General features: G+C 41.6%; 1 protein-coding gene and 1 long non-coding RNA gene across 6 annotated transcripts in view; one reads left to right on the plus strand and one right to left on the minus strand.

Annotated features, from left to right (window-relative positions):
* Positions 1 to 20740, plus strand: part of Gm30489 — a 146979-nt gene that overhangs the window by 111504 nt on the left and 14735 nt on the right. The window contains exons 1-2 of one of the 4 annotated variants that reach the window (XR_001780898.2): positions 239 to 835; positions 3869 to 4146. The exons of 2 other annotated variants lie outside the window; for them this stretch is intronic. This is a non-coding gene — a long non-coding RNA (predicted gene, 30489). Of the gene's footprint in view, positions 1 to 238; positions 836 to 2029; positions 4147 to 20740 lie in introns of those variants that run through there. One more of the 4 variants, XR_382194.3, reaches the window with a different exon arrangement.
* Positions 1 to 20740, minus strand: part of F13a1 (coagulation factor XIII, A1 subunit) — a 183067-nt gene that overhangs the window by 68316 nt on the left and 94011 nt on the right. For both annotated transcript variants that reach the window (NM_001166391.1, NM_028784.3), the window contains 2 exon segments: positions 10950 to 11124; positions 8398 to 8536 (listed from right to left, as the gene is read on the minus strand). In NM_001166391.1, coding sequence (NP_001159863.1) covers positions 8398 to 8536; positions 10950 to 11124 — 314 coding nt within the window.

Here is a 20740-nt window from a genome sequence, read left to right on the forward strand (position 1 = left end):
GAATACATACTATTATTATTTTGCTTACTGGGCACAGTATCAAACTGTCTTCTAAATACTTACGGTTGTACCCATAAATTAGTGGTGTTCAGCCCTTACCAGAGAAGCTTCCTTTTGCAGAGGATAACAACTGATACAGAAACTCACAATTATATATACAAGTATAGTTATATATACAAGTTATATATATAAGTTATATATACAAGTATAGGGACTATGGAGTGTTTGGTCCTGTATAGGAAATCTACATCAGAATCCCCACCTCCATAAGGTCAGGGAACATCTTGAAAAACGAGAGTGGAGAAAAGATTTTAAGAGACAGATGCTGGGAGAAAATGCTGCAGTGTCTCATCGACAGTAGATGTGAAGTAGGTGTCCTTGTGATGTCATAGCAGCCGTGATTGCCTACCCAAGTCCTGCCCAAGCCAGTGGACATTCCAACAAAATGGGGAGGAGCCCCACCCCTAGCTTAGATGCTATTGGGAAATGATGGCTGCTGAGGGAGGGGGAGCCAATTTTGTCCAAATGTGAGGCTTTCCAGGCCCAATGGATGCTGCCCCATGCGCATGAGCATGCAGGCAGCACTAACTGGACTCAGGATGCTGTTACAAATTAAAAAAGGAGAGAAGTTGGGAGGTGGGTGTGGGAAAGGTTGCCAGGGAGGAGTTGGCCTTCACTTCTCCCTGACAATCTCAAAGAAGATATAAAAAAGGTTAAAATTTACTGTAAAATGGTACATTGTTTTACACCAGCAGCAGCTGCAGAGATCTCATTCCCATGCCTGACTGCTCTACAAGGCCTCTTCAGCTGATTGCCCTACAGTGTCTAAGCTTATGTAAGTGTTCTCCCTGATCCTACCATTAAATGACTCATTACTGTGCATTACATATTTTCAAGTATATATGTAGAGGAAACTAAATTAGGTGGTAAAAATAGCTCTATACAATATAACCCCTTTGAAGGTCTGGTGGATTCCTCCATTTGGATCCATGTAAGTAGTGTTAGGAATAGACTTTGGGAGGGCTGGAGAGATGGCTCAGTGGTTAAGAGCACTGGCTGTTCTTCCAGAAGATCTGGGTTTGGGTTCCAACACATGTATGGCAATTCTTAAATATCTGTAACTGCAGTTCTAGGGGACCTGATGACCTCTTTTGGTTCCTGACATGCATGCAAATAAATACATACATATATATATAATACACACACACACACACACACACACACATACACACACACACACACATATATATATATATATATATATATATATATATGCACACACACACACACATACACTTTAGGAAGCACTTTCACAATGGTAGAAGGGCAACAAGGGATAAAACATCAGACCAGTTTTTCTAGAATTCTAGAAATGAATGTAAGACTTGCAACAACCTGAGTGGTATTTATTCAAGGAAGTCATGTCAGTCTCCATAAGAGCTCTGATCTGTGCTCGGTTTTCTTTATTTTCACCTCCCTCTCCCTATATCCATGGCAGTCTTGAAAACGGCCTCAGTGACTGTGGAAGTTTACAGCTCAGGGATGATAAGTAAACAGGTTGATCTCCTTCAAGGATCCTCCAACTCCCATTGTTATATTTCTATATTTTCTAGAAACTTCTTGAAAAGTTTCCAACTCAGGGTTTGTTCTTCCTCATTTGACTCAGTGTTCACTTTGTATAAACAGTTCTACCCATAGCCTACGGTTTTCAACAACAGCTAGAAGCAGCTATAGCAACTTACCCTTACTTTTATTTTTTCCTTTAAGAAGTTAATTTAAAATAAGTCCTAGATCCATGTGTAGGATCTAAATTTAGAAAACTCAAAAGGAAAACAGAGAAGCAGGTGTTTGTGACCTTGACTTGACTGCATGATCTTTTACATGTGGTAATAAAAATATAAGCAACTAAAGGGAAAATTATAAAATGGTTTTGATAAAAAAGTAAACCATTTTCTGTTTTGAAACAGATCATTAATGATGTGAAAAAGACAGCCCAGAGATTAGAGAAATGTTTTTTTTGTTGTTTTTTTGTTTGTTTGTTTTTTGGTTTTTTGGTTTTTTTGTTTTTTTGCATCCAGAACATGTAACTAACAGCTACAGTGTGGTGACTGACAGCTCAATTTTAAAACTGGACAGGAGTTTGAAAAGCTATTTAAAAAACAACAACAGAAAAACCCCAAAATAATAAAAGAGACATAAGTCATTCAGTATCATCAGCCCACAGAGGAGTGGACATGTAATCTACCAAACTGCCCATGTTCACTAGAAAGTCTGTAACAATTTTAAAATGAAATAGAGCCCAGGAAAATTATCACCTTGGCAAGGAAGGATATGGAGAAGTCTGCACCCTCATGCTCCGCTGGTAGATTCGGTGGAGCTGATTCGGAAATAAGTTTGGCAGTTTCTCAAATGGTTAAATGTAAAGTCATCCTATGACCAAGCTACCCTAACTATGTGTATTCTAAGAAAAGCAGAAACATATACTCTCACAAAGAGTTTTACATGGCTGATCAGAGTGGATTGTTCATAGCAAGCAGAAGCAATTCTAATGGATAGCAGAGGCACCATGAAAGAAAACATGCTTTGTCCACACAGGGAAATGTCATTCATTGGGAAAGGAATGTGTCGTGGCACATGTTCCAAAATGGATGAGCTGTAAGAAACATGCTCTGTGGAGGGAACCAGACAGCAAAGGCCACACAGTGTATGATTCCATGTATGTGAAATGTACATATCATTCACTGTGATGGAACAGAGAACGTTAGCAGCCACCAGGGGCTGAAGAAATGAGAGAGTTTCTTTTAAGATTGATGAAAATATGCCAGGTAAATGAGGGTTACCCAACACTCAAGAGGCCAAAAATACTGATTTGTGTACTTCGAAAGAGCAGGTTTTATATCTCTGAGTTATCTCCCAATAATGATACCCTACCTATAAAACAAAGGCACTCTCAGTGTAGACCCATGGGGCTGTAATTTAGTCTGACACTTACTGACTGGGATCTTGGTTAAGTTCTGCATCTGTTTCCTCATCTTAGATGAGGACAGGAATAGGAACATCAGAAAGACTGTTAAAGGATGGAGCAGGATAAACAGGCCATCGTTTGGAACAAGGGATGATGTACAGAAAGTGACCCTCCATGTTTTATTCTTTGGAGGTACGTTTGTAAGTAACCGTGAGTCCTTTCTTGAACATGCTGGTACATGCTTAGTACTAATTCCCAGTCTGCAAATGGTGGAGCTCATGGGCAACTCCTGCTGGTAGTCGTCAGAGTGAGTTGGCCAAAAATGTGGACGAGAAGATAATGCTTGAAAACAAACAGCTTGGATACAGTGTCAGAATTACTAACTTGGATGCATGGTGAGATAATTTTACAAGCCCTCCAACATCTTTAAGCAGTTCAGTCTATATTCAGGATTCTTCTTCTATACGATTTTATTTGGCATTTATTTTCAGATCACTCTTATTTCCCACAGTGATGGAAACTGAAGATGATTCAGCAGTATACAAATCCAACTCATAGGCATATACAGCACAGCTAAGCTAATGTAGAGGAGGTATGGCCAATTTTAAAAACGTGCTCGTGGTATATAGACCATCATACAGGGGGCAGTGGGCACTAGAACGATAGAAGGATGAGCCTTCGGGTGAGAGATCAGAAGACTCTGCTTTGCCAGCGCCTTGTGATGAACACTTCCAGTGCACAGAAAGATTTGCATTTGAGGTCAAAAACACAGGCAGTAACAACCGCAGTCTTTCTAGAAAGGATTGAAGAAAGGTTTATTTTTCCTTTCCTTTTTCTTGTCCTGTTTTAGATACAATGGCTAATCTATTCTTGAGATCCCTCTGTTCTGTTTCTTTCCTCCAGGGAACTGATGTGAGGCCAGTTCATGCAGACGCTCCTAGGTGTGAGTAGGCCGGCCACAGCCTGGCCCTGTGCGTGCTTGCAGCCTTCATGCCAAGCAAGTGACAGAAAACGCTGAACTATACAGGAAAGGTCTGGATGGAAGAACTGCCTACCTTATTAAAATGAAGTTATTTTTGAAGCTGGGAAGGACTCTATAACTCATTAATACTGAGGTATTACATTTGCTTATGAGAATGTAAAGGTCTTGAGATGACGAGCAACTTGCCAAGGTTATCCAGGTAATTAAAGGCAGATCAAGTCACACTGCTTTGCACAGTGTGTGTGCGTATAACGAACGATATATATATATGTATATATGTACATATATACATATATATATATGCACACACATATATATACATATATGTATATATGTCATTCATTTTATATATGTGTGTGTGTGTGTGTGTGTGTGTGTGTGTGTGTGTGTGTGATATATATATCCTCCACTTTCAGTCCATGACCACCTTCCACGAGATCAGCCTTGCTTCCTAGGGCCTAGAATGAAACTCCCTTCAGTCTCTCTGCTTCCCACTGAATTATATATATTCAGTCTGGTTAGCATTTTGCTGTTTTTCCAAAAGAAATTGTTTACATTTGCTCCACATTCTGCCTGCTGCTGAATGCATGGGAGAGGGAGAGGGAGAGAGAGAGAGAGAGAGAGAGAGAGAGAGAGAGAGAGAGAGAGAGAGAGAGAGAGAGAGAATAGTGCTTACCTGATGGGAGCTGAATTCTTATGGGGACAAGTAAAGGATAGAGTTTTGCACCCAGAGTCATCGAAGTAGACTCCCTTCAGTCCATCCAAGGGACACAGGGAAGGAAATACTTGGACCAAGCAGGAGGAAAGCCCTGTTGTGAAGTATCTCTCATGACCCTGTAAGTGCCACCATCTCTGTCTTTTAAAATTGTTTCCCTACTCCAATGTGACCTGCAAATAATGAGGTGACCAAACGCTCTCATAGGGCACAATGAAACTGTTATGTCTGCTAAGCATGGGCTGATTCTCTCTTAGAGAGGCCCTCATAGCTCCATAATCCAGCAGTGAAGTGCTAGGTCAGCCACTTCAGCAAACTGCCTGCAATGACTCACCAATATGCGAGATGCTTCACACTCTTCAGACACTCCCAAGGGTGACTATCTACCAAAGGGACCTAAGACAGCAAACAGACATAGAAGCTAAACTTCCTGTCCTTGGTGCTCCATGTCACAGCCCTTTACATGTGACTGAGCCAGAACTCTGGAAAGCCCTGCTTGTTTGCCTCCTGTTTGGGGACTCATAAACCTGGCTGGATTCTGAAAGGGGAGATGTCCTGGGTCATTGAGACCTAAATGGACAGATCAGCTTAGCACAGACCGTGAACAATGGGACCGAAGTGTGAGGAGTCAGGTGGGGTAGGATCCTTTGATGGAAGCAGCAGAGCCTACTGAGGGTAGGGCTGGGTGAGAGCCATTTCTCCTCAGAACTGCAACAGACAACTAGGCCAAGAGTGACCTCTGGGTAGTCAGCCTAGGTCCAGTAACCATTTCTATCCATGCTTGAGCCTCTGCCTAGCAATAGTTTCTCACCCCCAAGCCCCGGATAAGCCTTTCTTTCCACCACTGGCAAGCATTGCTGTAATCAGCGTCAGAGCTGCCATTAGTTGGTACAGACTGAGAACACGATACCAACACCAAACTGCCCTGGATCTTTTCACATTTTAGAACCTTTTCATACACCTAATTAGGTATCTTTGAGGTGGAACCCAAATCTTGGCTTGAACTTGACCTATGTGTCATACACATCTCACCTACATTCAGAAGGTGATTCTGCATATGTCATTGTGTTTGTGAGTCTCACATGAGAGGGTACACGGAATTATCTATATGCACACACGAAATTCCGGATTTGTGTACTATTTCTGGTTAGACATGACCAATCTGTGCTTTGTGTGGATGGTCTCCTTTAATTACTTGTCACAGTCACCCCACTAGGAAATGGTAGTTCCTGGGATGATGAGGGCCCTGAAACTCAGAGAAGTGACATCATTTCCTTAATACCAAACATCAAATAATAGCTTAACATGAAGCTTGTCATCTGTCTGTCTGTCTGTCTGTCCCTCTGTCTGTCCCCCCTCTGTCTCTTTCTGTCTCTGTCTCTCTCTCTCTCTCTCTCTCTCTCTCTCTCTCTCTCTCTGTGTGTGTGTGTGTGTGTGTGTGTGTGTGTGTGTGTGTGTGTGATGTCCACATTCTGGTTGATGTGTCCTGGAGAGCCTCCACCAACCCCTCAAGCAAGGAGAGTCCTTGACACGGTCTGGCTTCTTAGAACACACATAGTTTATAAAGCGTACCAGTGATTGTGCAGGCATGACAACTATCTGCCTTTTCTTTTAAAATACCCCCCAAGTCACAAGAGTATCAGTCATCTCAGGACACTGGGCACCCCTCTCTTCTGAGTTTCTCAAGGTACTCAGGAGGATGGCAACATATTGCCTCCCCGAGACTCCAGCTGTGCATCTAATAAAGAAGGCGATCCCAGCAGCCAGCGTTCATTAGGCACCTGCTACACTCAGCTCTGTACTGAGTGAAACAAGGATTTCTGTCATCTCTACTTTAGAAGAGGAAAGAGGCACAGAGAAACTCTGCCTTGCTCAAGGTCACACAGCTGGCCTTCAGTAGAGCCAAGACACTGAGACCTTCTGTCCCTGTCCTTGGAGTCTGGGCATGTCTCAAATTGGGGTAGCACAGACCTCTATCAGTGAGGTGCCTAGTCACCGTACATAAACTCTGCCAAGCCTCATCAGGAGAGGGCAGAATAATCCAGAGCACTGGTTACACACAGGATGTTGATGACCAGGCCAGGATCAAGGTCTTATGTGCTAGGGGGGTATCAGGAAGACTCTGAGAGAGGGAACAAAATTCAGAACAAGATGTCAGAAAGTCACTCCATGACTTTATACCAACTGTATTTAGGATTTCATTATACACTATGGCAGGTTCCTCATAGGGACCTAGGAGACTGATGCTGCCTATATAAAGGGTCTCTCTCTCTCTCTCTCTCTCTCTCTCTCTCTCTCTGTGTGTGTGTGTGTGTGTGTGTGTGTGTGTGTGTGTGTGTGTGTGTGTGTGGTCATGATGCAGAGAAAACAAAAACAAAATCCTTCTCTTTCTACCATTACCATTGACAGTAGGCTTTAGGGGCTGATGTTTTGATCTGTTTTGGCCATTCCAGACGGGCAGGGTTGTGAGCTGTAATTCCACAGGTTTAAATGGTTCTTTAAATTGCTGTTGAGTTTCCATGGGCTAGGCTTTGTCCAGCCCATGCCCTCCAGCTCCCTATCTCAACTCACTCCTTCAAACAAGAGGCTTTATATTTTATCCATAGTAACCTGCTGCTGTGAGTTGGGGCCACTGCAGCCATTTCCCCCTTTCAGCATTCTCCAGTGGCCACTCTCAGGGCCTGGTGAGTGAACGCCAATCCATGCCCACAATGCAGGGTTTCAGACGCTTCTCACCTTGACTTTCTTAGGATGCACTTGTAACTTCCCACCACCCCCAGTTGGGTGCTTTTACAACAGACAGTGCCTTAGCTTCATGACTCGTGAGGAACAACTAACTACACAGGACACAGTTTTGCCTGGGAAATCTCACCCTGTTAATGCTTGGTGACTGCTCAAATCATGTCCCAAGTTCACGCCACATATAGTTTCCTAAATGTCCCTTCATTTGGATTCAGAGGAGTTTCTCCTCATGTAAGTGTGCCACGTTGGACTGGTGGCATCTCCACAAACAACAACTTCTTCGGGCTCTTACACTCCCTATAAGATGGCCAGCTTCTGGTACTGCACTGAATGGTAAAAGATGCATGGCATTGGTGTTTGGAAGGGATGTCGCGTTTTCCTCCTCTTGATCTTTAAATGAAAGCTGGGCACATAGTCAAGGCCAGATTTAACCCTATCCTCAAAGAGTCATTCTGTATTTCAGAAGTAAAAATATGTGGGGTGAAGAATTGGAGAAGTCTATTGCCACTTTACAAGTTATGTGACCGTGATACAAATCTGTTTGGGCCTCAGCTTCCACATCTGCAATCTTGTGTCACTCATCTGATTAAAACTATTAGGGCAGGTAAGATTGTACAGACACATAAACTGGTGCATAGGGGATTTTGGGCAGATGTGAATGCTGGTTGCAATCCACATCAACCATAGCATTCATCATGTGCTATAGAGGAACCAACCATGGCATGTCCATTAGCTGTGTTTATGGCTGGCTTTAATGATTGTTCCCATACAGATCCATGATCGACTTTTATCACTAGGGCCCAAATTGTCTGCTCAATAATAGTTGCCATTCAGCACTTAAAATGAAATTGAGTGAAAATAAGATATTTATACCGATGAAACTGAAATCAATATAGAGGAGAGAGACACTTGGCAGTGTCTGCGTTGTATGTAGTACACATGGAATGACCCTCTTACTTGACACCAGCTCATTACATTGGAAGTCAAACTCACCACACCGAATCCTTGGTGAGTTTGGAGCTCACATTCCCATCTTCTTCCAGGAAGATGTCCATTTGCAGATTGGCATCATTGTCGTGGGCCGAGAAGTAATTGGTAATGACTCGTGCAGGGATTCCAAGGCATCTTAAAACTGTAGGCGACAACAATCATGTGAGACAAAACCCATATAACAAAATACAGTGAAAAATTCTTTTTTTTCTGTGGACCTTTCTTCCTCCCCAGTATGAAGAGGCTCCTTCCTCAGATGTTCCACACTGAGGAAGTGTGGCTTGTTCAGTCCCCAGAGGGTTGGAGAGAGACCATGTTGTTAGACTCTTGGGAACAACAGACAATGCCAACAAAATCATTTCTAACAGAAACCCAATAACCCCATGTTAATTGTTTAGTCCTAACCACAAGCTCATCAAAGTATCAGTGATCCAACCCCCTTAAGGGGGCATGTTCCTGGAAGCCTATCCCAAGGTAGGATTGTATAGGGCTGGTCCTCAGTGGGGCACACTACTTCTGGATGAAATTTCTCCTGCACCACTCTATGCAGGGTGACACCACTGAGTCATTTTAGTTGTTAGATAATAAATTACCTGGGTGCCTCTCTTGCCATATGCACCTATTGATTAAGCTTAATCCGAGTGCCCTTTCTGACTCCCAGGACACCAGACATCAGGGCTCATTGGAAATAATTCAGCTGACAATTTTAAGATTAATGACTTGGCTTGCTCTTTTTCCCCCCTCTCCATAGGAATAATTTAGCATTTTTTAAAACAAAGACTATCCAGCTCTTTCAACAGGACAACCTTGGATGTACAAATGTGAGTTTAATAGAAGTGTCCTGTCCTTCAAGTGGCTTGGCCTCAAGCACCAAATAACAGGGTGACAGCCACCACTGGCTTCTCCCTTCTACATTCCTCTGCAGCCTCTAGTCACTGGTATAATGACTGACACCCAGTTTCTATTTCTGGTGAATCCTATTGTGAATTGCTGGGCATTCGATCACATTATTACTGAAGGGGACTTGCTCCCATGTAAAGGCTGACTTTGTGGTACCAGCTCCTCTTACCACCAACTTTCCTTTCTGATTTGCTTCTATTGCAATCTCTCTATGGTACAGTGGAGATCTGTCCTTGCTTAATTTGCCATCAAAGCCTGTCCTCAAGCACAGAGAGCATCCTTTATGCAAATAGCACACATGGATGTAAGGTTTCAGTATTTTATCTGGTTCTAAACCCAAAGCTATTGAGGTCAGGCAGTGAAATTTCAGGTGTGTGAAGGACTGAGGCTTTTATGGTTTCCTGGAATGAGCTTAGGGAAGTGGCGTCCTCTCTGTGGTGCCTTGGCTTAAAAGTCCCAAGTATCCAGAGATGCTTTCCAACCCTTCAGCCACCAGGAAGCTCAGACTTCTGTCTGACAGGAGCAGCCTCCCAGAAGATGACTGCTCCCAGGAAATGAACAAGCCTTTAGTCCTTGAATACAGTCAAAGGGCTCAGAAAATATACTTACTCAGGCTGTGCCATAGGAAGTCACAACAAATGAAAGAAAAATGTCATTTCTGTTCAGGTGGAACAGGACTTGGTCCTCCACTGTGACATCTTTGGGTTAAAATAGGTGGGTCTCACGTTCATATTTTAAAAAAAGACAAACTGTCCTTTCCCAAGCCTATAGCCCCCAGACTCTCATTTCTTTGAAAATTTTATTTTAAAATGCTAACTAAGCAAAGCACTGTTTATTAATGAGCAGGCAGAAAGGACACTCTGACTTGAATTTAATGTTTCTGCGAGGCAGGAGGAGTGCTGTGTGAATGAAAATCATTACTGATGGCGAGGACACAGTGAAATGAATGGCCTTTTAAAATAGCCACTGAATTAACTGTAACATTGCCTGGGCTGATGAAGGCAAGTGCCATTTGGTAAAATGATACACAAGATTGAAGAGAATTATTCTGTTCCCATCTGTTTTTCTGGGCAGATGGACATTGGGTGGACTAAGTTGCGGAGGTGAAGATGCTCACCGGCTACTGATACCCAACTGACCAGGCTCCCCTGAGACTTACGGATGAAGAAGAAGATGAGATGACCTAACTATTCCTTTCATATCTAGGACAAGTTTTTAAGAACTAACAAAACATCTCATCAATAACAAATAAGTGTATTTATATAACATTTCAAGAAAGAAAAATTAGAATTTCTTTTTCCTTATTCTTTATTATTTTAGTTCTTCTTTAATCTTTAAAAGAAATGCTTAAAATGGCTCATGCTTTCCCTACTCCCGTCCTTAACCCCTCCAACCCTTCATTGCTCTAGGTGTCAGATGATGGATCATGTAGGAAGCAGTCTATCATTCTTCCCATAAGGACTCTGGAGTCAGAGACATGTGAGCATATTTGGCCCAGCACAATTTAATTATGCATTGACTACATCCCAGAATAGTCACCCATAAATTCTATAGAGCCAATGGGAGCTGTTAAGTTTCCTTGCCAGCTTATAGATAAAGTGATTTGAAGTGAAATTTCTGTTACGTTAAAAATCATTACTCTACTGGACACTTACATGTGTTAAAGACACCAGCAAAAACCCAACACTGGCCATATCGGACTGGTGTTTCCGAGCTTCTGTATTCTAGTAGAATGTCAACACTTCCTGTCCAGGCTGATGGAGGGATGCCGTAGGCATAGACATTGTCCCATGATCCAACAAGAACACCTTCATCATCCTTGGCATTCACCTATATGAGGCCATGAGAGGTGAGAAAAAAAAAGGTCACTTAGAAAATTGGTGTGGGGAAAGCTGGGGTTCTTTTACCACCGTGTGAGTCCTGCTTGGGGAAAAAAACTTCCTATTTCTGTTCAATTGATCATGTTATCACCAAGGGTAATAATGCAAGACCAGACTGTGCAAAGGGAAGTCTTATAACCAAGACTAGTTGAGTAGTTGAATGATGAGTAGGAAGTGTCTTCTCAATTTGATTTGAAAAAGATCCATACCAGGTACTTGGTTTGGCCCAGAATGACATGGGGAAGACAGGAGAAAGACTGAAAGAGGAGAAGTTAGGAGGGACTCTTTTGTCAGTAAAAGGTGAATTCAACTGACAAATGGAAAGTCAGTGATGGGAGCACTTTCACTTTTGTGATAAGTAGTGAGTGTTCATGAACTGCAAAGGTTAATACCAATTGCCAAAGGCACCATTACAAGTCAATGGGAAAATAGATTCCCATAGGCACTATAGGTTTTTTTTTTTAAGTTCACTACAGAAATACTCTTCAGGCTTAGGGGATAGTTCAGTGGATAAGAACACTTGCTGCATAAGCATAAAGACTTGAGTTCAAATCCCCAGCACCCATGTTAAAAATTGGAAATGGCCAGTATTGCGGGCGACAGAATCAGAATGACTGCAGAGTCTTGCTGGCTGCAGCTCTTTGAGATCCTTTCTCAATGGTTCAAGGAGGAGACACAGCAGGATACCTGATATCCTCCTCTGTCCTCTACCTATACATGTGTGCCTCCAATATGTATATATACAGTAATATACATATGCCGAACATACACAATACATAAAGTAAAAATATTCTTTAGAGATCGTTTAAAGTGATTGATGTACATGTATATGCATATATATTTGAGTTGGTGATTAAACCAAGGCCTTGTGCTAGGCAAGTATTTTACCATTGAATTACATCTCAGCTCCTAGTTTTATAATTATATTACCTAGGGGGTCTGGATCTTAGTAGAGATGAGACTTAAGCTGATACTAGCAATCTATAATATTTGGGAAATCCTCGATATACACTTGATACTAGAATAGAAACATCTAGTATACCTGATGTGCAGGGGCAAAGTCAGTTGATGTTTAGGAAATAAAACAACACCTGGACGATTGTATTTTTTTCCCATGGGCACTGGTGGATCTACCTCTTTGAATGGAACTTTGGTCAGTTTAATTGTGGTCAGCATCCAGGCGAGGCACAGTGGGAATTCTTTTCAAATTGGGTGCTGCCTCATAACTGGCATGACAGTGATTGTGAATACTCAGAGTGTGGTTTGTGAATCACCAGTTAATGATGTTCTCTGCACTCATCAGAAATGCATAATATCAAGCTCCTCCCATAATAGTGAGAAGACATTAGTTAGCTATCCATGCCAAATACAGGCCCAGAAGCTGTGAGATTAGCTTATGGAAGCCATAGAAGAGATATGAAAGTATGGTAAGTTTCTTTGTATCGGCAGCCCCAGCAACCTTCCAGACATTTGGCCTGCTCTCCTTGGTTGGAAAGGACTCTTATTCTGAAATGCTTCAAGAGTTCTCTGAAGGCAGAGATTAAATATGTGGAAATGTGTTCTTCTAAATTCCAGCAAGTCTGAATAAAGAAAGAGCTGGTGCTCTAAAATTATTCAATAATCAGGTCTATATTCAACAAACATGCAGGCACTGGACATTGACTATGCATAAGGTGAAGCCAAGCACATGGAAGTGCATTTTGACGTGATGATGAAGAGAGAAGCACACACAGCTAGAATGGAGGGTCAAAGGAGAGGAGAGTCGGTTGGAGGGTGGTCCTGTAGTCTGGGGTTTGGTAGCAGGCATGCCATTCAAAAAGTCATGCAAAGATGAATAACTGTGTGATGTCATGAGGTAATAGGATAAGCTTAGGAACCTTTGTATGGTTATCACATAAGTAGTCATGACTGAATGAAATGCTATTTCCACCTTTGACTCTGTGTCCAGTTAGGCTAGAATGAAGACTCCTGGTCAGTACTAAGTTAATGCATTGAAAGAAGAAGGAGGAGGAGGAGGAGGAGGAGGAGGAGGAGGAGGAGGAGGAGGAGGAGGAGAAGGAGGAAGAGGAGGAGGAGGAGGAGGAGGAGAAAGAAGGGAGAAGGGAGAAGAGAGAAGGAAGAAGGGAGAAGGGAGAAGGGAGAGGGGAGAAGGGAGAAGGGAGAAGGGAGAGAGAAGGGAGAAGGGAGAAGGAGAAGAAGAAAGGAGAAGGAGAAGGAGAAGGAGAAGGAGAAGGAGAAGGAGAAGGAGAAGGAGAAGGAGAAGGAGAAGGAGAAGGAGAAGGAGAAGGAGAAGGAGAAGAAGAAGAAGAAGAAGAAGAAGAAGAAGAAGAAGAAGAAGAAGAAGAAGAAGAAGAAGAAGAAGAAGGGAAGGAAGGAAGGAAGGAAGGAAGGAAGGAAGGAAGGAAGAAGAAGAAGAAGAAGAAGAAGAAGAAGAAGAAGAAGAAGAAGAAGAAGAAGAAGAAGAAGAAAAGCATTCAAGTTTCTTAAAGACCTCTACCAGCAAGCTCAAGGCTTTGATGTGAACTTACTTCAGCCAACTCCTCAGGCTCTATTCTTGACCAGTGCTTGTCCTTGCAGGTGAATTAAAAATCAGGAAATGTGTGCCTGCTATGTCAGAACACCGTCAGTGTCTATGATATGCCTTGGTCTTTGTGGAAAGGTGGTATGTTATCTTTGAGAAGTAAAATAGAGTTTATGTATCCCAGAGATAAAAGTCCCTAAACTGTGGCTCTGATGTATGATTTTCAGATAGATAACCATTAAATAGAAGGTTACTAATAGCTTAAAGCTGAACCCAATCAGCTAGGGAGGAGAGTAAGAAATAAATAGCCCTCTTCCCTACAGACTTTTTAATTGTTAATGCTGAGTGCTGCCCCCTTTGCTAGATAAATCACAATTCTCACTTATTAGCATTCGGCAAGATTAGCTACTGTGTTCTAATTAGAACATTGATTTCTAAGGAGCTCACAGAGCAAGATATGTCTTCAGTGACAGATGAAAAGGGTTAAAGTGAAATAGCCCCTTCTAGACAACAAAATATGCTGGAGGGGCAAGTCAAGGGCATGCTGGGGCTTTTGCTTGCTAGAGGTGGCTGTTATAGCATTATTTTGAACTCGAGTTTAGACCAGGGGCAGAATCAAATGTCATAGCCTTGAGACATTTGTGATCGAGCATACAGTTTGAACCTGGGACTACAGACCAGAATTGCTCTTTAACATAATATGGCTGCATTAAATTCCTATTCCAGAGGCTTGAGAGATAGCTCAGAGAAAAGACTACTGGCTGCTCTTCCAGAGAACACAGGGTTCAATTTCTAGCACCCTTCCAAGGAAGCTAATGCCCTCTTTTGGTTTGTGCAGGCACTGCATGCCTGTGGAGCACAAACATTGAAGCAGGCAAAAACATGTCTACACATAAAATAATTTAAAAATTAAAGTTAAATTTCCATCTCATCCTGCCTACAGAACTGGAAAGATGAAAAAGTACCCCTGAATGTTACTATCAGTAACATCAGTGGTATAAGGTCCTGCAGGAAAATCCAACACTCAGTGCCCAAAGCAGATGTCGACTCTGTGAGACACAGGGAAGCAGAGGGGCTCAGAATTCAATCTAACCACTGGTTCTTCAGAAGTCAGACTGCTGAAACAACTCAGTGTTACAGTGATTCATATCAAAAGAGGTGATATTCTCTCAACATGATATGGACAGAAAGCCTAAGAGTGTGACTTCATGGGAGAGACTTTAGTTGGTGCCAATGCTCTGCATGAAAACTGATGGAACCCTAAACAAAGGAGCAGAATGTAGCACACTAAGAAAGGTGACCCCTCTCCTCAGCTCATTTCCTTTGCTCCGATCTTGGCTCATCCATGATCCAGTCTCTCGGTGAACTTTAGAGCAAATAAAATACCAAAAGAAGAATTGTGCATAAATAACATAAGAACAGAAGAACATGAGACCTAGTAAATAGGGAGGATGGAAGAAAAGGCAATGCTCACACATAGAAGAAAACTAAGGAGCACGAAGCATTTTCTCACAATCTATGAGATCGCTGACCTAAAGGACAAATGGATGACCAAACAATATCATTTCAGAAACAAAGATGCATCATCAACTTTGAGATACAGAGTTGACAGTGTTAAAAGCAAATAAACGACATTGAGAGTGAGTTCGATAATCAAAAAATATTAATGAAAAAGGCAGACATTGTTGCAGAGATGCTAAAAGCTCCAGGGCACAGCTGATACAACGCAAAGATAAGTAGTGTCCTTAAAGTAGAGAACCCTCAAAATGAAACCAAAGTTATGACCACACCCTAGAGCCTTTGGCTTTATCAAGAGAGAATTGACTCTACACTGAGAGTCATCCATAGTCTATGGTTTGACCCAGGCCCCTAACCTAGAACTCACAATCCATTGAAATTTTAAATAAAGAAAAGATTGCTTGGTCCTCTAGACAAAAATAGAGCCACTCAGCAAAAATGGAGGGAATCAGGCTGTCTTCGGATTTCTCTCCAATACCATTCAGCGACAACAGTGTCAATTCCTATTCACACAGTCCTGAGAGATAGGTGTCTGAAAGATGTTAGGCAGAGCCAAGCTGCACAAGAAAAAAACCAAGCAACATTAAATCTCAGTCATGAAGGATCTCAGAGAATGTACGAGTCATAAAGTCCATCAAAAATAAAGTTGAGCATCCTTCAGAACTATAGCTACAAAATGAGCTGAGAAGCTTTGAAGTGGAGGACCAAAACTGACTATACAAGAAATGAGATAAAAGAGTCGAGGAAGAAGAGAAAGAAAATTCTCAGTGTGTTGGTCTCTCATAGTTAATTGAAACCATCTAAAATTAAAATATAATTTAAGAGTACATAATTACTTTATGTCTAGTTGGTTTCATAATTTGAACTAATTTTGGGAGAATCTGTCAGGAAATATCTGTTATGAGGAGACATTTATTTGAAGTTTTCTGTTATGTACAATTCAGTAGTTTTCTTCTGCTAAAAGTAAGATTTAATATAATTAAATAGGATTTAAGTATAATTAAACAGAATTCTTAAAATAGTATGATGCCATTTGGTATAAATACAAACAAATGGATCAATGTAACACAGCAAAGAACACAAAAATAAATCCATATATATGCATAGTTGCAAAGGAAACTTTCCATACAAAAGATTTGGTTCAACAAAGACAGGTAGAGCAACTAGGTATCATATATCAGTAAGCCACACAGAACTTAAGACTCACAAGCCTGAAGAGACAACCTATGGATTGTGTGAGCATTTGAAAACCATATGTCTGATAAGGGACTGAAAGGCCAAGTAGAAATATTAAATAATGGTGGGGAGGGGAGGAGAGGAGACTCTTCACTGGAGTGGCTGTCTGCAGGTTGTTCTGGGAACTCCTTTACAGTGTTGGTGGGATGTGAATTAGCACAGCCGTTGGGTGGCAGGATGGAAGCTCCTGAAAGAATGACTACCCAGGGCATTAATCTGCTTCTGGGTATGTTTCTCAAAGTATTGACATCATTAGGTCAAAGAGACATCTCAGCTCATCTTCACTGTAGCACTGACCAGGAGAGGGGAGGCATAGACGTGACATAACTGATAGGAGACCAGATAAGGAACAGACAGCATATAGACACAAGGGAATGTTATACTTCAATGCTTCAAGTTGTTTCCCTTTTATTCTTTAAATGATTACAAATGACCTGGATTCCTTTTTGAAAGAACTGGGATGCTTTTACTTTTATTATTGCCTTTTCTCTTCTTTGCTTTCTTTTTTAACCAAAGAGAGGGCATTTATAAAAGACTCTGGAAGTAGGAATATTTATCAATCAAATCTTTTTAATTCTACAATGAAAATTTGGTTACAAATTTCTTCTTAATTATTATAGCTATGTTTTTTTGAAGTATTAGCTGAAAGGGATTAGATGATTAAAGCTCCCATCATGTGTCACATAAGGTGCCTAGTGTGGCTAATACTCCAAATTCATGACTTAGGTCTGAGGGAATAGTTAAAATGTTTTTTTTTCAACTACAGAGGGGGTGGAAGCAGTTTATAAGGGGGGAAGAGAGAGACTCAGCCATCGAAGAAGTAGACTGCCAGGAGGCTGGGCAATATGGATTTTCTGTAGCTACTTTCTCTGAGTTGAAGCATTCTTCTTTAGAGGAATGGTTCTAAGTCTTTCTAATGCTGTAACCTTTTAATACAGTTCTTCAAGTTGTGTTGACTCCTGGCCATAAAATTTTTTCATGGCTACCCTGTAACTGTAATTTTGCTACTGTTGAATAGTAATATAAATATCTGTTATTTCCAATGGTCTTAGGCAATCCCTGTGAAAGGGTTGTTTGACCCTCAAAAAGGTCCTGACCCACAGATTGAGAAACACTGCCTTAGAGAGAAGAAGAACAGGTCCTAGGATTAAAAAAAAAATCCAAGGGAACTTGAAAACTTCAGAAGCTCAAAAAGGTACAAGATTCACAAAGCCTCTCCCTCAGAGCTACCAACTGGGGCTGTGTGCAGTTCTGCAGGGATCTCTGAGGATGCAGTTTTATGAGTCCTCAGCCATGCTGGGGTGGGCTTCTTAGTGACACAGCTGCTTTTATTTACCCATGCTCTTGTGAGGAACCCTGGCAGGCCATCCTTGGTTCTGTGGGATCACAGCTGATGACTGTAGGCTGTTCTACTCTTTAGCATCATACTGGGCAGTCCTCCACTCTAGAGTAAGAATAAGCTTGCTTTCTGCGCCATTCAAAAGACAGAAAGATAACCATGAAGTTTGAGCAGATCTTAACTTCAATACCAACGAGTGAACACATTTGACAGTTTTAAGGGTCCTATTCCCTGTGGCCCAGATTTTCTAGTTTATACAGTTACAGTTTACTTTCTGTTTCTTTTTTAACACATGTAAAGGAATTTCTCTTCTCTAGTATGCATATTTTATATGGCTATGGTGACTTTTCTCTGTTATAAACCTGTTTTATTTGGCTAAATTTCATTGTTTCAAGTTATGGTCTCATAAAGGCCAGGAATGTCTAACTCTTTTAGAAAATAGTTTTATATGTCATCTTGCCAACAGTTTCTTAAACCAGTGAATATGAATTTGGGGTAACACAAACCCTCTTAAGAGCTATAAAGTTAAATTTGGGAAGGAGAGAGATTATTCCTAGTACAAACTCTTTCCAAGTTTTGTAAACCACAGATCCTCAGCTAGAACCCTGCAGTGAACAGGCTTAAGCATAATGGACCACCTGTGTCCCACATACCTAGGGTTTTGTCAATGAAACTCAATAGCAACTGTACTGACTGTTTTGAGAGTGGATCAGAGAGGGACAAGTGTTGATGTGGGGGCCACAGCATTATCTGTTCTTGACAACAACTGTTTCCTTTCTCATGTATACATTTAGATTCAATGACTATCCCCAAAAAGCAAGTGTAGAAAATAGACTCTGAAGGCCCATTTATCTGGGTATTTATCTGGGTATAGGTCTTTTTTTTTTTTTTTTTTTTTTTTGCAAGTTACATGGTAAGGTGAGAGGGGAGATGAGCTGAAGATGAAGTTCTTAAAAGATTATCCATGTGCAGGCAACCCAGAAAATATACCCAAGAATGAAGAAATAGAGTTGCAGGAATTCTATTTCCCTTTGCCTGGCTCCTTCACCTTGGTCCTCTTTGGGTTTTTATGGCACTTACAAATGCCACAGTTGACATTTTATCTGAAGGAAAAGAAACCCAAGCGCCATCTTGGATTTCACAGTTAGGATGGGATGATGGGGAACAGGGGGCTAATTAGCTGTTTTCTGCCTGGGTGTGGCTAAAATGTTGAATAGACTTCCTGCAATGCCCTTTCCCACTGGACACCTTGATTTCATTACCAAGTATGCTTATTGTTAGTGTAAAAGCCAGCTGGTTTCATGGGAAATCTTTTCCCTGTCACTGTGGTGGTCTTTCTCTACTCACATGGTGTCCTTTGCTTTACATGGCTCTCATGTTTGCCACAAGGTGTCCTGTTATTGGTCATATCATCTTTGTTCCCATTACCAGATTTCCTCTTGCAAAAGAAGGAAAGTCAACTTGACTTTGCATTCCCAGGGCTACTACCAAGTGACACTAAGGGAGTTCTGCTGGGTGGATGGATGTGACATTACCCACAAGGGTTTAACATGTCCTTGAGGACCCAGAAGGTATAGGAACTCCACAGGAAGACCAACAGAGTCAACTAACCTGTACTCCTGAGGCTCTCAGAGTTTAAACTACCAACCAAAGAACATACATGGGTTGGACCTAGGCCCCCCTGCACATATGCAGCAGATGTGCAGCTTGGTCTTCATGGGTCCTAAACAACTGGAACAGGGGCTGTCCAAAAGCTGTTGCCTGTACGTGGGAGCTGTTCTGCTCGCTGGGATGCCTTGGTTGGTTTTAGTGGGAAAGGAAGCACCTAGCCTTGAAGAGACTGGGCGGGGGAATACCCAAGGGTGTCAAGGTGGGGGAATACCCAGAGAACCTCCACCCCCTCAGATGAGAAGAAGAGGTGGGAGGGGGTGGTTGGAAAGGGGGCAGTAAGTGGGGATGTAAAGTGAAAAAGTACAAACAAAAATGGTGTAACATTTCCTTTCTATACCAAGACCCAATGTCATTTTGAAGTAGACAGATTTCTAAAACTGTACAAAAGATCAAGAATGACCAAAACAATACTGACAGAGAGCAAGATGAGGAGTTCTTGATCTGATGATTTGCTATAGCAACTTGATAACTAACACTGCTGTTCTAGAATAAGGAAGGACAAATGAGAGTCTACGGTTGCTCCAGCCTCATCTGGTCATTCCATTTCTAACCAAGCCACCACATCAATGAGAGGCTTAAACAAAGGATAGCATTTTCAGTAGTGTTTTTGGAGAAAAAAAGTAGATAAATTTGTGGGTTATCAAAATCTTTGATCTTACTTCACACCAATTGAAAGACCTCAAAATGGATTATAGATCCACATTTAAAAGCCCAAGTTGTATTTCAAAAGAGACGTGGGGCAATATATTTATGTCTTGAAAAAATCCACATGTGGTCTAGACAGAACTATTTCCTTAAAGCTGGCAGTGTGTCCAGGTGGTAGGGCACTTATATAACACTCCTAAGTCCTAAATGAGATCCACAGTACCACAAAACCAAACATAAATACATTAAAATTGAACTTTAAACATTTAAAAAAAGTTCTTAAGAATGACCTGAATTTACTGTCTGACACCCACATAAAAGCTGAGAACTAACTCCATGCATGACCACAGTGCATGCCTCCTGCCTTCCACATCTTTCCCTGCATCTCCTCTCTCTCTCTCTCTCTCTCTCTCTCTCTCTCTCTCTCTCTCTCTCTCTCTCTCTCTCACACACACACACACACACACACACACACGCACACACACACACACAGCAAAGTATAGAGTATAGTCTGGTGGGAAATAACCTCTATGAGTATCTAAGAAAAGGAGTGGTTTCAGAGCATATACACAACAACTCCATCTCTGTAATTATAACACAACCCATCAGGCAAACAGCCATTGACTTGGGAAGACA

This window comes from Mus musculus, chromosome 13 (genome assembly GCF_000001635.26).
Source record: "Mus musculus strain C57BL/6J chromosome 13, GRCm38.p6 C57BL/6J".
Classification (NCBI taxonomy): domain Eukaryota; kingdom Metazoa; phylum Chordata; class Mammalia; order Rodentia; family Muridae; genus Mus; species Mus musculus.